A 16,536-nucleotide genomic window follows, 5' to 3' on the forward strand; every position below is an offset into this window, starting at 1 on the left:
AGGCCGAGGCGGGCGGATCACGAGGTCAGGAGATCGAGACCATGGTGAAACCCCGTCTCTACTAAAAATACAAAAAATTAGCCGGGCGTGGTGGTGGGCGCCTGTAGTCCCAGCTACTCAGAGAGGCTGAGGCAGGAGAATGGCGTGAACCCGGGAGGTGGAGCTTGCAGTGAGCCGAGATTGTGCCACTGCACTCCAGCCTGGGCGACAGAGCAAGACTCCGTCTCAAAAAAAAAAAAAAAATAAAAATAAAAATAAAATTAACAGGCTGCAGGTCTGAATTTTCTAGGCCAAAATTTTACATGAGGAGCATGCTGACGCTGGGTACGGCTCCCCTTTAAATGGTGATTTCACATGTTATTGTCTTACAGAAAATTCTGTCAGGGCCAACATAAGATTACTTCCAGTTTTTATTAGCCCTTCGTATATGTCTGAATAAAACAGGAACTAATTACTGGGGGGGGCAACATGACCTTCATCCAGGCTCCTCATTGTTAGTGCTGCATTTTAATACTGCCGTGAGAAGCAGAGTGCTACAGGGACAGTGCTCCAAAACAGAACTATTTCAAATGGCACAAAACAGGCTAAAAACACAGGCTAAGTTGTATTCAGATCCCCTTTCTCTGAACTTACTTCATAACCCCCTGAAATTGCGTTTGGCTAGTTGTGCCATACACAAGTAATGCTCCCATCCCCACCCCATCCACCCACCACTCTTGGCACCACTGGGAAAAGGGTACTCTTCCTCTTTTGTACTGATGACTTGTTTAGAGCTGTGAATGGGGGCTAGCCTCAATATACACCTGGTCCTGCTAACTATGCTGTCAGAACTAATGGTTCAGTATTCAACACCGTAAGGCTAAAATATTTCTGGTAGTTTCAACTGGCTTATACCCAATAACAATACTACAGACTAATTGATTTACTCACTTGGGGAACATTTTATAAGTAGGTCATACAGACAGAGTCAGCTTTTGGCTACGACATTCCAACCAAGATATTCCATTTTATCTAGATGTTTGTGTACATACGTTGGACAAATGCTCATATCTAAGAAACCAAATAATCACTTGCATGTTCTACACCTAGGATTTCAAGCCCAAATGCCTCCAGGAACGAGGTGGGCCATGTGTAAGACAGTAGGGGGTACTGTGTTAAGTGGAGAGCATACACCCATCTAACAGTAGAGGCCATCGTCCAGCTCCAGCTGACTGCTGATGGGACATTTGTTTGTGGGCCGGAGCAGACATACAGCGGGTTCTTGACGAAGGTGGAGAGCTGTTACAACACTGCTTGGAGGTCCTATTTCTAGGTGACGATTTTGATGACTTCTAAGTTCACATAAAAGGAACATAATCACACCACCTGTTCCTCTGGTTTCTAAATAACAAGGATCTTGTTCAGCCAAAGCCTCCTAAGCTCTACTTTCGGCGCTTGTCAGAGAATGCAGTTACAAAGTGTCATGAACCGGTTTGCAACTCTCCCATCCCTCCGCCACAACAAAATAAAATCACTACAAAAACAAAGTAATATTTATGGAGGATGCTCTCTCTCCACCTACTCATCAGGCTAGTGTTTTCAAAACTCACGAGTTTTCGAGTTCTGCGTATTTTAAAATTGTATGTTTTCACTTTAAAGTTGATCTTAAAAAAAACATAAGCATATGGATCATATGGATGGCAGCATAGGAAGTGAGAGCGGCAGTGCATAATCCATTTCCGCATGTGGGGTCAGTCACGTTAACATTCTACCCAGTCTCCTGAACTGGGGTCTTTGGATCTACCTCACCATGTTGGGCAGTTTGCAAAATTGAGAAACAATGTTCCAAGCACCTAGGGTCTAGCTGTGTGAATCTGACCTTTTGGAACTGAGTTGTATTTTAATATTTTGCCTTTGCTTTTTATTGAGAACAACCCCAGGATACCAGTTTCTGCATTTGTGGTGTTAACGCAATTAAGCACATGATCAACTTCATCATTCAGTGGGATGGAATCCATTCCTTTCCATATGAAAAATCTCTACTAGAGAGACAGTCGTCCTGTCCAGCAGGCTTTTTTCTCTCTGAAAATAAGAGTTGCGTATTTGACCCTATCTCCTTTTTCACTTTGATGGCCAGAAAACTGGGGGCCTAATTTAACATTTAACTCCTGCAACTGCATAGGCACTGATGGACTACATACCTGTGGGTGCTTTCTGTTTGATTTTTCACTTTCAACTTTTACTTACAATGCTATGGCTGTGATTCTTCTTTCTCATAAATATTTTACCACTATGTTATGGAATCTGTTCTCACTGTAAAGTTTCCTCAAATCCTCTGTGGATAAGCAAGTGTTTTTATACATATAAAACAGACCTCTGCTTTTCTAAGTGATGATAATGAATCTTTGACATGTAATACCTTCTAATGGTGACCTTACAACAACAGATTTTTCCAGGACACTAGGTGGTAAGTATATTTATATATACATACACAAACACATTCATCTACCAATATATATGTGTGTGTACGAGTATGAATGTATATGTCAAAAGAAGTAAAATGCAAGCTTTGAGACAGAATGTTCTTAACAATATTCTGTACCATTATGAATCTTTGCAGTATTAGTTTCCTAGTCTCCTCTACAGGTGAATGACTGATATATCAATAGAGACAGTTCCGCAGGATTAGGAAGAAAGCAAACATCACTCAACAAGTTTATGGTGGCAAGAAAGAAGCAATGACCAGAGATGTAGTGACTATGTTTTGTCCACTCAACATCTTCTCATGACAGATGGCAAATCCTATTCCAGAAGTCAGGGCTCTATAATAAGTGGCAATAAATGAGGACAGGCCCTGCAGACTGATCCCAAGGTTGCTAAGGTGGAGGTGCGGCTATTAGTAGTTTGAGACACATCAGACTGGAGCAAGACATAAAGTCAATGTTCTGATAAGAAAGGCATGACCCATGGGTATCTAGAACCAAGAAGCAAGGAGAGAAGAGGGGCACTCCGGTTCCTCACCCATAGGAAACACCAGCAAATCTTTCTACTAGAGATGATATCTTCGGGGGACAAATGACTTAAGATTAAAGTGTAGGGCAGTAAATAGATGGAGGATTTCTACAAAGTAACCCATTTATGGGCTGACATTTAACAGACACCTCTAGAGGGAACTAAGATGATACGAATTAGATCATTCACTGGCTCATGCAACAAAATCTGGGTGTCCTCTGTGAGGCAGATAACAGGGTAACATCCACAGACACAAGGATGAATGTGACAGACTCCTGTCCTCCAGCAGTTCACATTTTGGAGTGAGAGACAGGCATGAGCATAAGTATTTTCCAAGTGATGAGCACTGGATGAAGCATATCTGAGATGCTGGGAACCCAGTGAAGCAGTGACTATTTCTGTCTCCAGTGGTACAAGTATTCACAGAATCTCACCTATCATAAATTAAACCATAGCACCTCCAGAAAAAAGGTCTGCTTGGCCATTTGCTTGTGTTTAATGGATGTGATTACTGGCTAAATAATGACCGGAATGGGGAGAAGCACCGAGAGGTGATTTAAGTGCACAGAACTTTTTCTGTTCCCCTTTCCTGTATGCTTGTATTTATAAGGTCTGTAAGTCAGGAAGCTCAACCTTACCATCTCTATCCCCCACCCTCAATGTCCAGAACTGTGCCTCTGGATGTGAATAGAAAGTGTGCACACAGAAGATTATTGGCCGGGTGTGGTGGCTCACGCCTGTAATCCCAGCACTTTGGGAGGCCGAGGTGGGTGGATCACGAGGTCAGGAGATCCAGACCATCCTGGTTAACACAGTGAAACCCCGTCTCTACTAAAAAATACAAAAAGATTAGCCGGGTGTGGTGGCGGGCACCTGTAGTCCCAGCTACTTGGGAGGCTGAGGCAGGAGAATGGCGTGAACCTGGGAGGCGAAGCTTGCAGTGAGCCGAGATCGTGCCACTGCACTCCAGCCTGGGCGACAGAGCAAGACTCTGTCTCAAAAAATAAGAATACTAGAGATTATTTACATCTGAGGCAAACTTCAAGGTAGTTCACCTATAATACCTTATTTAATTTACTGTTATTCAGTGCATTTTACAGATGTAGAAACTGAGGCCCAGGGAAATCAAGAAGCTTCCTCAAAGTTAACACAGCTAGTGAGTGGAGGACCCAATTTTCAAACTGAGGTTATTAATTCTAGTCTGTGTTCTTTCTTAACCATAAAGCCATACTGCAAGTGTTTCTTCAAAGCAAAAATAAACATTAAAAAACAACATGTGGCCACGGGCCTAAAAATCACAGAATGCAACCAAATAGGACTCAACTGCAACATAACCTTTCTTGCCTTGGGAGGGCAGGAAACCTTATGACATCGGAATTCCTACAGGAAGTATTTGATACGAATATTTCTATGTGTAATTTTGTTGTATTTTTCCAAATCCGTCTCCATCTTCCTGTGTATACAAGTATTGACTAAATAATGCTCTGAATGGTTACTGACATGTAACTTGTTTGAGTTTCATTATTTTATTTTTTGTTAATGAATATTCTGGTACAGAAGCATGTTGTAGGTTCCCCTTCCTTCTAGCACCTAAACTCAATAAACATCAAGCCACCAAACACCAAATCTTCCAATATAAAGTGAAAGGGAGAGGCAGATTCTGTCAGAAGGAATCTTGTGACCCAAGAATCCTTTTTCAGGGCCACATGGGTCAAGCCTAAAGCAGGCTGCTATCAGTGACCAACCACTGATTAAAGATGTCCTCTCCACCACCTCTCAGCCTTCTGGCTAAGATCAGGTGCAAAGATGTTCTAAGTAGGAAAATGCTAAACAAGATGAGCAATGTCTTTCCTGTTCCCAAGTGTGGCAGGCCCAATGTAGTTTTAGCCAGGTCACCTCCCGACAGCCATGGGACCAGTTACTGAGTGACAGCAGGAGAACTATCACAGGCTCCAGGATCCTTTTCCTGAAATCCCTAAGTTTTAGAAATTCTGTAACACAGCTGAGTATGACAGCTACATGCAATCTGCTATTACATTTCCAGAATCCTCTTTCTGATGGGTGGAATGATAGTTCCTAACCTAACTTTCTTTACTGCACAGTGGATCTTAAGCAAACCTTTTTGAGTGCCCTTCAGCAAGTCCCTGAAGGTAATCCCTGCTTTGTAAAAGGCAGAAGCAGCTAAGTTGAACCCTCCCTCCTCCTCCTCTTCTGCACAAATGTACACTCTCTGAGAACAAGAGAAACCCCACGTACCATTAACACATTCAAAGACATCACAGCACTTTCCAGGTGTCCCATCGCCACGAGAGACTATGCGGGGAGTGGATCCCACCTCACACATGGGGAAACCACATAAGCCAGAGAGACACTCGCATCTGAAACCAAAGAAAAGGGAAGGAAAACCCCATGAATAAACAACAACATAGAAGTCGGGAGACCACAAACAAAGTGGCAGTGGCAGTGGCTGTGGCAAAGTACCTGGTCTATATGACACTGCCTCCTTTATCTGGTGTCACTGGGAAATGGGAAGGCAGGAGGGGTTCTAACATAATTTGCTTTCAAATAACTAAGGCTTGTCTCCTTTAAATACACCCCAATTTTTAACTTTAACCATTTTGACAGAAATATTTCTAAAATGCATTACCTCATTTCTCACTTAACCAGACTGGTATTGAGCATAACAAACATTTTCTGGCTGACTCAGGGACATCTTCATATGTGTCTGTTATGCTCTTCTGTGAATCGATGCTTGCACAGGCTAATACAGAGTGAGTGTTCCCGTGCTAAATGGCCCCATGTTGCTCCTTTGCTGCAACTGATGTTTAGGTGTTTTTCAGAGATTTTCTGACTCCTGGTTCAATGATTCAGTTATTAGCTTTTAGTATTTTCTTGTCAGTGTGATTGTCTTAAGTCCACTCTCATCTTGAGCAATATTTAATTTATGATTGTGCACAATAAAAGAAACGGACTGAAGACTGAGGAGCTCTTTAAAGAGGGCCTAAGCTGTAGTAAGTGAACTTTATTACAGCTATCTTGGAAGCTGAAAGTCTTAATTTTTTGGATCTTAAGCTACCACCTGAGCATTGATCTCTCTGCATGCATGAATGGGGTGTTCCATGAGCTGCAAGCTGGCTGTACTGGCTCTCACTCCTAACTTCAATGCTGCTGCAAAAATTGCTAAACACAGAAGCCTGGCAAATATGGGCAGGTGAAATAAGAGGAGACAAAATGTTGCATCTGCTACAATGAAAGAGAGGCAGGACACAGGAAACTTAGGGCAGCTGGGTGTCAGCATGTGAATGTAAGATGAGGAAAGAGCTGCTAGATTTCTGCCCTGGGACTCCCCTGGGGAGAGATGTATGGGTCAGAGGGTGGAGAGGATGACAGTGGGAGTTCCCAGGTTGACAGGAGTAAAAGGAAGGCATTCTAAAAAAAGACATCCTGGCAGGAAGTATGTGGGTATTTACCTACGGTAGAGGTCAAGATCAGGGGAGGTAATGTTCCCAGCAGGGAAAACTATCAACACAACCATTAATTGTGCTTTTGTCCCCCCTTCTTATTTAAGTAATTGGTTTGTTCACTTATTGTTCTTTGGATCTTTAATAAATTAAAATACGCTTATAGTCCACAAATACCTCAATAATCAGGCCCAGAGATTTAATTCCATTTATAGTTAACCATGGAACTAGAAAAGAAATTATTTTAGGTTAAGATTTGCATCAAAGACTATTAAAGCCACTGGAAAGGTGGCTTTAAACACCCCACTATCACCCCAAGGCAGGCTCTCTGAGGATTCTTCCCTGTGGGGTGACGGTTCTATTGGATTCCTGGGAGAAGAGGGTGGTAGGTCATTCAGGTTTTGCTATAATGGTATTTCTACCAATGGCTTCAAGTAAAGGTTTGCCTGTTTTGTGTGAGCAGAGCTTGGAGCTCTCAATTCATAGGCTATATTCCTACAGGACAACCACTTTCTAGTGCTGAGTAAATGTGAGCTGGGCTTTTAGTGCCTGATAAGGTCATCCCATACTTTTTCATGCCTATATGCCTAGCCATTATAGTGGTAAGCACATAATCATACTGCTGTGATATAACAGTAACATCATATTGTTTACATTTATTGTACTTGGCACTCTGTACAACTTAAAACTCTCTGGAGTTTATAGATGAATGGGGCTAGAGTACTGATAGGCCACACCCTGACCCCAATGTGTAGATGTGATTACAATGAAAGCAACCCGCAAGAATAGCTGATTAACTTTCTCTTACAAATTGTCTATGATCTCACATTCTTGCCTACAGATGTGCTCCCGGGAATCATTCTAAACACCTCAGAGTGTATGGTCAACCAAAAAATACCTCTTCAGATGTTGTCCTTCAACACTTGAACAACCTTTACTGAACATGTATGTGCACTTACATGCTGGGTTCTCTGCTAGGCTGTTAGGAGTCGCACCACACTGAACACCATGACTAAGTCTGCCATTAAGTCTTTTTTCCCCTTTTATGTTTGACCTATTTTCCCAACATTTGTTTAAAAAATTTACAATTTAAAAAATACATTTAGGAGCCCAAGTGCAAGTTTCTTATGGACATATATTGCATAGAGGTGAAGTGTGAGCTTTTAGCGTACCTGTCACCCAAAGAGTAAACATTAGATGCATTACGTCTTCCTAACATTGAAATATTCCTATTTTATTTGTTGAAGTCCCTTACAAGTTGTCTCCAGCAGGCTATAGAAGAGCTGAAGCTGCATCCAACTACCTATTAACCCACCTAGGAAAGGAAAATGTTTTATGCTGAATCTTTACAACTAAACTGACTGCATAATAAAGATCCTGGTTTTGCTAGCTGGTGTGATCCCAGCTCCTGTCTCCTTGTTTCCTTCCCTGCAAAGCCTTCTGATCTACCTGTTGCCATCTTTTGACTTTTCACAGCTTCCCCTGAACCTGAAATTAGTACCTTAATCAAGAAAGAGCTGACGAAAGAACCACAGAAGGTGAAAGTCTGAGCTTAGGTCAGATATCAATCTATTGGGTAGCTATCTATTAGGTTAAAACCTTACTGAAACTGCCAGTTTTGCAGTTTGAAATGGTCAAACAGCAATTCCTTATGTTCAACATAATACAACTCACGTGAGTGAAGGTATGTTTACATTCACTCTGTCAGGTAACAAAAGGGGACCCCATCATGACCCATATTTGCCCAGGAAGTCTGTTATATCTACAAATGATATGAGTCCCATATAATTTTAAAAGATTCTTCAGTAAGATTATTCTAGATTCTCTGGTTAACACACACTGCAGGAGGTATTCTTCCCTTTCACCAATGGGAACAGGAGTTACACAGCTTAGTCAAGTGACCTGATTTTAAATAGGGTTTCCTGTTCTCTGTGTTTTCCACTAGAAGAGACTAGATTTTCCTCTACTGAGTCATGGAGAGGAAATGCTGAACTACAGAAGAACTGACGCATGCAACCTGTACTGTCCTCACCACATTCTTTCTCTTCATTTTAATTCTTTTTGTCCTCCCTAATCTTTCCCTCCCTTTAACCCCATCTCTGGATAAGGAGCAAGCAAAGGAAAGGAGAACACAAAAGGGGCAGAGGAAACAGCATTTCATGAGAAACGCTGCAGTGAGCTGATTTCAACACTTACCCCTCATTTCTGAAGCCCTCTCCCCAATTTCCAGTTCTAGTCCAATCTCCCCCTGCCCAAGTCTCTGTCTCTCCCAAACCATGCCACACCCATCCTAAGGCTCAGTTCCCAAACTTCTGCAGTCAAAATTTATCTTCCATTACTCCTCATTTTATGTATCACTTTCTTAGCCTAGCATTCAACACTCTGAAGTCCATATACTCCTTTTCCAATTCTGTTTCCCAGTATTTCCGTTCAGTTTCCAGTGCTACGGTCATGCTCTTTTCTCCAAATAAGTCCCCACTTTGCTGTCTCTGCACTGCCTGCCCTAATGGCCTCTGCACATTCCTCATCCAGCCCTTATGCCCAGTTGTCTTTCTAGGCCAACCTCAGATAACAGCTTCTTCTCTGAACCCCCACACACCACACTTTTCTTACAGCACCCTCTTTCTCTATTTTGTGGTAACTTGAGGACTCATCTTAACATAAGCTCTTTTAGTACTTATCATGTCTAGTCATATAAATGTTTCTCAAGTGGAAGTGAACTGGAGATGAACAAGACAGGAATAACAGTAACACAACAAAACAAAAACACAAAAGAAAGTGAGGAGAGCACTGAGATTTCTACACTGTGAACTCATAAAGGCCACCCCAGGCAGAGCTATTTGCATGACACCTTGAGCAGAAGTGCTAAGATTTTAAAAAATGAAACAAAACAGCTTTATTGAGATATAATTCACTTACGATAAGTATTCACCCTTTTTAAGTACACAATTCAGTGGTTTTATACTCATAAGGTTGTATAACCATCACTAGTACCTAATTTCAGAACATTTTCATCACCTCAAAAAGAAATCTTATACTCACTAGCAGTCACTCCCTTTCCCCCGATCCCCGGCCCTTAGCAACCAATAATTTATGTTCTGTCTCTATGGACTTGCCAATTCTGGACAGTTCATATAAATGGAATCATACAATATGTGGGCTAAGGGCTTTTTAACTTCAAAGAAGATGTAACCTGTATTTGCAAGTAACCAGGAGAATAAAGCCTCTAATGTCATCCTCAGAGTTAATATAACGATCAATCGAGGTACCACATTAATAAATTTTTGCATAATGTAACCACAGCTGCAGCCAGGTGAGACTTGGTTAAGCTGTCTTTTTTTTTTTTTTCCTCAAGTAGGTAATAGATTCAAGCTCAGTGGGCACCTGAGTGCCTGAGTACAATGGAACTCAGAAATCACGGAAACCCCTAGAGGGCACTCACCCCCTTAGGAGGTTCTGCTGGCTGAAGAGCGGTGAGTACACACTTATGCTTTCCCTTCATGTCCTTTGCTTCCTGGACTTCACAGACAATCCCAGGCAGGCCAGAAGGTCAGAGTCCGAGCTCCTGGGCATAGCTTGCAAGGTGCTCCTAAGTCTGCCTCTACCTGTTACTAGTTTCCATATTCTACTGGTTCCTGCACACACCCTACACTCCAGCAACAATGATGATCTGACGTCACTGAACCACCTGCCCCAACCCCTTATCACTCCAGCCACAGCTCATGTCCACCCAGCCTCAAATCCCTGCCTCTCCCTTGCCCCTGGTGAATTCCCCACAACCTTAAGATCATCTACCCTATAAGACCTTCTCTGGTCAAAAAACAAACAGGATTAATTTTCCCTCCTCTGACTTGCAACAGTACATAAGGGTACCTAACTCTTGAAGTGCATCGGCCCATCATACTAAATCAAAATCAGACTGTTTCTCCTGTGAATTCCTCTAGTGCAGGGGGCATGTCTTACTTGTCTTATAAACAATAGTAAAAAAATGGTAAAGGTACCCAACCAATAATCTGAAATAAACTTTTTCACGGCTACTAAGTCAGGGGTTAGAGCATGTATTGTTTTATATTTTTTATTTTTATACATTTTAGACTGCAAGCTTATAGGTATGGTGCTTTTCAAAATTAGTATGTGGAAGGAAAGATTATGGAATGTGTTTAAAATGCAGATTCCAGGGCACCCACTCAAACATTGTTTTTCTGCAAGTTTGGGGAGCGGCTCCAGAATCTGCCCATATAATAAGCTCTCCAGGAGATTCTGCTGATGGGAATCTGCAATCCCCTTTCCAAGAACTTTGTGCCTAGATGTGCACAGCCTGGGTGGTCACAGTTTAATTTGTACTTTCCACTGAACAAAAAAACAAGTACAACTAGTTTTAACATTATAATGAGAACAATGATTACTAGTACTTGTTTTTGATCACTTACAAAGACTCCTTCCTGCCTGAATACCATTGCTTACAAGTGAGAGATACCACAAGGGAAGAAAAGAACAGAAATATTACCAATTTCTCCAATACTGTCACCCTACGAAGAAAAATGTGTGACTGCTAGCAAGCTACTTAAACTCTTGGAGACTGTTTTCTCATCCATAAAGTGAGACAGTTGGATCATAATAAACTTTTCTCTAAATATAAAATCCTTTGATACTATCATTGCCATTCCCATTCCCGTCACTGCTGCAAACTGACCTCAGCTCATCCTCTTCTCACTCACCTGCACCCTGTCCTTCAGGAACATCAGTCACCTTGTGTCCCTTACTCCCCTGATCCTCCTCCTCTCCAAGCACCTTAACCTTCAGGCCCAGCTCAAGATAGGGCCTTTGCACTAGTGATGTTTTGTTTTTCATGGGGGCGTAATAATTATATAACTTTTTTTTTCCCTACTAAAAAACTCTAAGCAAGGCCGGAAAAGAAACAACATGCTAGATGCTGTTGTCTCCCTACCACTAGGCATGTTTCAGACCCTACATAACTAAGTGGAAGGGTCAACAGTTTGTTTTACTACAATGACCAGAGAAACCTTAAAGGAAGGTAACCTATAGGAGATTCCTGGAGGAGGCCACAGGACTAGGAGTCCTGTTTGCCTCTCCCACAGCCCTTTCAGCAAAGAACAGGAGCGCCCCTCAACCTCCGCCCCGCCCCGTCCCCCCAGAGGTATCCTCCTGGTGTGGGTGCTGATGTTATCCTAACATAGTAAGCTCCTTCTGCAGAGGAGGCAGCTCGGAAGCAGCAAGCCATCACTCTCCTCATCTTCCCCAGCAGACTCTGATCTTCCTCTGCCCGTATCCTAGAGGAAAACAAGTCAGTGAGGTCTTCTGGAAAAGATTTCTTCCAATACTGGATTTACTACACACCGGAACTGAGTGCTTGAGGCCTTCAAAAGTGGAGACATCACTGTCTATAAATTAAAAACTAATACTTACAGGTGGGTGGGAGGTCTCCCTTTAGTCAGGAAACAAGGATAAATGAGGAACAAAAAGGGCAAAGCCCTTGTGTTACTAGGATTCTACACAGTGTATTAATGAAATAGCCTGTCGGGAACGGAAATTATAATGACATATAAAACACAGTGCTATTCTATGAAAAGTAGCTTCCACTTTAATTAAATTCGATGTGCTATCTTTCTACTGATTAAATTTCTTACTCTTTCCAGGAATGTGTAAGTTTTTTTTTTTTTAAGGCTGCAAATAAAATATCCAAAAAGAAACAGGTTTCCTACCCAAGGGTCCAACTCTTCTTATGGAAAACAGCACGCCTCCCTATGAAAGTTCCTTAGGCTCACAGTTTTCCTCGTGTCTCACCGTAAGAGATTTAGTACTCTCTGTGTATGAATAACTAACCCTCCTTCACCCTTTCTCCCCTGTCTCAAGCTTATTCCTGCATGATTTCCTGGCATTTCCACCCCCTAGCACTGACAAATGTGCTGTAGCCACAGCAAGTGCAGCCCTGCTCTGGGGGATCACACTCTCCCCCAACAGCCATCCCTCCCCTGTGTACAGTGAGCAGAAACCGCACCTTCTTCACCACTTTCCCTTTGGAGACCACCAGAAAATCACTCTGCCTTTTGTTGTTGTTGTTTTATGCTTTGTTTTTTTCTGGGGGGAGGAATCAAAGGACATGCTCCCATGTAGGGAAGGTATAAGTTAAAGACAATTAGGTTTGGGTTCAGTGTATACTGTTCAGGTGATGGGTGCCCCAAAATCTCACAAATCACAGCTGAAGAACTTACTCATGTAACCAAATACCACCTGTTTCCCAAAAACCTATGGAAATAAAAAATTATAAAATAAATAAATAAAAATAAAATATTCCTTTGCCTTCCTACTATTGGTAATAATAATAAAGCAGTCATTAAGCTCTTCTCTTCCTAGCTTCCTCCTGGAGGCTGGCATGTGGCTCCAGAAGCTTATCTTAAGGTGCTAAGTTCAAAGGAAAGTGGTATAAGCTGCAGGAGAACAGAAGTTATAAGTCTACGTCATTCCTATAAGAATTTAACAATTATCCTCTAGGACTCTGCCCCACACAAAGTAGGTGTGGTGGGGAGAAAACAATGGCATCTTTCACAAATTACTACCTTGATGTGACTGGCCAAAAAAAAAAAAAAAAAAAAATTCAGGGTCAGTTTTGAAGGGACTCAACCCCGGCGGTGGGTGGCGGGGTGAGGGGGGGGGGTGAGGGGGGGTGAGGGGGGGGTGCGCCAGCAGAAACACAGCTGAAAGTAATCGCAGGGCCCGTGCCCCTGTTGAAATGTTACAGCTGGGATCTGGCAGAAATCCTGGGCCACTCAGTCCAGCTCAACAATCCGATATCACATATCGAGAGCTGGCCAAGTCCCAGGAACGGAAGGCTCCCTGCCTTCACTTCCGTAGGTCTAGGGGAAGACAATGGCATCTGCTTTCATGGCTGGTAGGATGGCTTTAGAGAGTAAGATGGGATGGGGGTGAGAGCTGCATGAAGGACTAGTTAGGAAAAGTAGGAAGGGAAATTGGCACATCACGCTGTGGAAAGGAGAACTAGGCTGGGATGTGGAGAGTAAGTTTTAGTTTGGCAACATAGGTTATTCCCACTTCAGAGCTGAATTTCCAACTGCCTCAGAAAATAGATGCTTTGGAACAATGAATCAGCTTGTTTATGAACATGTAATGATTTTGTAGCTGTTTACCGAGTGTGTACATGCAGCAGGTACTAAGCTGGATTGCGGCTGGGGATACACAGGGTTCTGTCCCTAAGTTTACGGAATTTAGTTCAGGGAAGCTTTGTATATATAACCACAAATGAGAACACAATGGGAGGCTGACTATTAAATCTTCTCCCCAGAACACACAAAGAACAACCACCAACGATGTCTGGACTAACCTTCTACTTGAAAATCTGGGCAAAGCCTCCACTGCCTGGCTGCCAACACTCCTTCAGGCCGCCAGAGCCATCTGGGGCCTGAGCTAGTGCTGAAACAGATGACTTTAAGCATGCGTCCACTTGGATTCCTTTGGGCAGTCAATTCCCAGCCTCTCATCCTTGTCATCAGTGCAAAGTGAAAGACTGTATTGTCTCTCATCCTCCAAGGAATGCACATCCCCAGAGAGCACTGCTCTGGGACTCATCCCTTCCAACTGATTCCCCTGCTTCCTCCAAACTTTCCTCTGCAGACAAACTCCCCCATCCTCTGAACATATCACACAATGCACCACTCAAATTTGTTTCTAACATTTACCTGGCTCTCCCCTAAAGATTTTATTTCCTTATAGCCATCTCCAGTGAGACAGACAATCCCCACATCCTACTCACTTATTCACCTGGGATGGAAGGGACGTCAACATTCTCCAAGTTGACCACTGGCTACTTCCACATGGTTGCTTTCCTCTGTCATGCAAACCTTCCCTTCCTGTGACTCTGTCTCCTATCCAACGCTTTAGGGGGCAGAGGTTTGGGGAATGCACTTTGACAACAACACAGTCTTAGGTTCAAGTTCTGGCCACTTGGAACTATGTGACCTTGAGTAAGTTAAGTAATTTCTCTAAGCCTCAATTGTAGCCTATGTACAGTGGGGATGATTAAAGTACCCACATGTCATATGACTGCTATGTGGATTAAATGAACTGATGAAAAATAACCAGGATAGTGCCTGGAACACAGAAGCACACGACACCTGTTAGCTGTTTTATATGATTATAATTTGAGAGGCTTGAGAGTCTATGTGGACAAAGTATTTTCAACACTCTGGCCTCACTTGATCTTTTGGAACCCAGTGCCCCTTGCTGCCCCCTCTACTTCGGTGACTCAGTCCTGCGGCCACAGCTCTCTGAACTCTCTGAAGTCACACATCCTATCTGCTGATCACAACGGTCCATCCTTCCAGTTCTCCCTGGCCCATGCTCTACCACACTGACACTTCAAAGTCACTGAGACATCTACTCCCCAGATAGTTTCCTTTTCTCTGCAGCCTGAACCTCCTCCTGACTGCATCTCTTTAACAACGGAGCCCAAAACCCATGGGGTTTCACTTGAACCACCATCTTCCTAATGCCTTTACCTTTCCTGCCTCTTTATCCTCCTTCTGTATCTGTCTCCCAAACCCAACTTACTTAATCCCAGAGATGGCAAACCTGAATGTCTACAGGAGTCAGGCAGGAATCCTAAAAGAATAGAGGGGGGCTGTAGACACCTCAAGAGGGTCTGTGACCTCTAACGGGGCATCACTACTCATTCCATGCTGAAGGGTAAACTCAATGAGGGCATACCTTCCACGTACTCAAGAGAAGCCAGATTTTTACGTGAAGTATGCCAGTTTTTAAATATCAGTGACTAATTTAAAAATGGAAAAAAAGGGGTACATTAAAGAAAACATGTCTTGGGGTAAAATTCAGCCCCAAGAACTACCAATTGCAAACTGTGATTCAACCCTTTGACTTCCTCTGTGTTGATACTCAAGCTGTTGAGAGCAGCTAGAGAAAAGTCAGAGCTGCTCTGCATCTTCTACCCTGAAGCCCCCCATCATGCCTCACAGACCTCGGTTCATTCCTGGCGATCACTTCTTCCATGATGCCTTCTCTAACTAGAGGCACAAAGATAAACAGCTGATGCTGCATGTGTGTGTGTTTGTGTGTGGTGGTGGTGGCGGTGAAGGGTGTGAGTGGCAGTTTGTGAAATGACCATCAAATGTTGGGGAGTGGGCACAGAGGGAAGGCATTCCAGATAGAGGAAAGAACAAGCTAAATTTACAAAGGCAAGAAAGAACACAGTGTGTTTAGTTTAAACTAATAGGTTAGCCCACCAGAAGTACATTATGTACTGGGAGGAGGACTGGGGTTATTACGGGGGTACTGGCAGGAGTCATGGCCAGAGAGGGAGGTCAGGGCTGAGTAATAAGGGGCCTTGCCTACCATACTGAGAAGCATCTTTACTTGTAAGCAACAGGAAAGTAATAGAACATCTTAAACAAGTAATGTAGTCTTGCAATGGAGTGGTTATCTCAAGAAAACCCAATATTATCATGAATTCCCTTTTTCTTGAATCATAAAGGTAAGTGGGATTAATGTTAATGTTTTAAGCTGCAAGACACATTACAAGTCGAAAAATCAACAACAACAGCCTAGAATGCCCTTCTCTCTTTCTCCATCTGGTGAACTCTGACTCATTCTTAAACACTCAGTTCAAAAGTCAAATCTGACCGTTCTCCAAATGGGAATTAGCATGTCTTTGCTTTGTGAACTTTGTGTTTTTTTGCACACTTCTACTTCCAAAGCACACAATGCTTTAAACTACAATGGCTTATACATATTTGCCTTCCCTTTATAATATACGCTCTTAGACATATATTTTATTCCTGCTGGGCAGCCCAATGCCTGGCACATGACAAATGCTCAAAATATTTGCTCCCTGAACAATCCAGGAACACTATGGGGTTTTGATGCTAGGACTTTTGCTGCAGACTAATTGTCTATCTAATTTAGTTAAAAGCATTCATTATTTACCCGTGCTAGGTACTGATGAGAATGAAACACGTAGGGTGGGTCCTTGCCCTCAAAGAATCCACAATCTAATGTCGTAGGAATTATCATTAAAACTCTTCATGATCTAGCT

General features: G+C 42.7%; 1 protein-coding gene across 4 annotated transcripts in view; it reads right to left on the reverse strand.

Moving 5' to 3' along the window:
* CRIM1 (cysteine rich transmembrane BMP regulator 1) overlaps positions 1-16,536 on the reverse strand; it is a 198,558-nt gene that overhangs the window by 81,693 nt on the left and 100,329 nt on the right. For all 4 annotated transcript variants that reach the window (XM_032178495.2, XM_032178499.2, XM_032178498.2 and 1 more), the window contains one exon: positions 5,248-5,369. In XM_032178495.2, the coding sequence (XP_032034386.1) occupies positions 5,248-5,369 (122 nt within the window). The remainder of the gene's footprint in view (positions 1-5,247; positions 5,370-16,536) is intronic.

This window comes from Hylobates moloch, unplaced genomic scaffold (assembly GCF_009828535.3).
Source record: "Hylobates moloch isolate HMO894 unplaced genomic scaffold, HMol_V3 SCAFFOLD_15, whole genome shotgun sequence".
In the NCBI taxonomy this organism is placed as follows: domain Eukaryota; kingdom Metazoa; phylum Chordata; class Mammalia; order Primates; family Hylobatidae; genus Hylobates; species Hylobates moloch.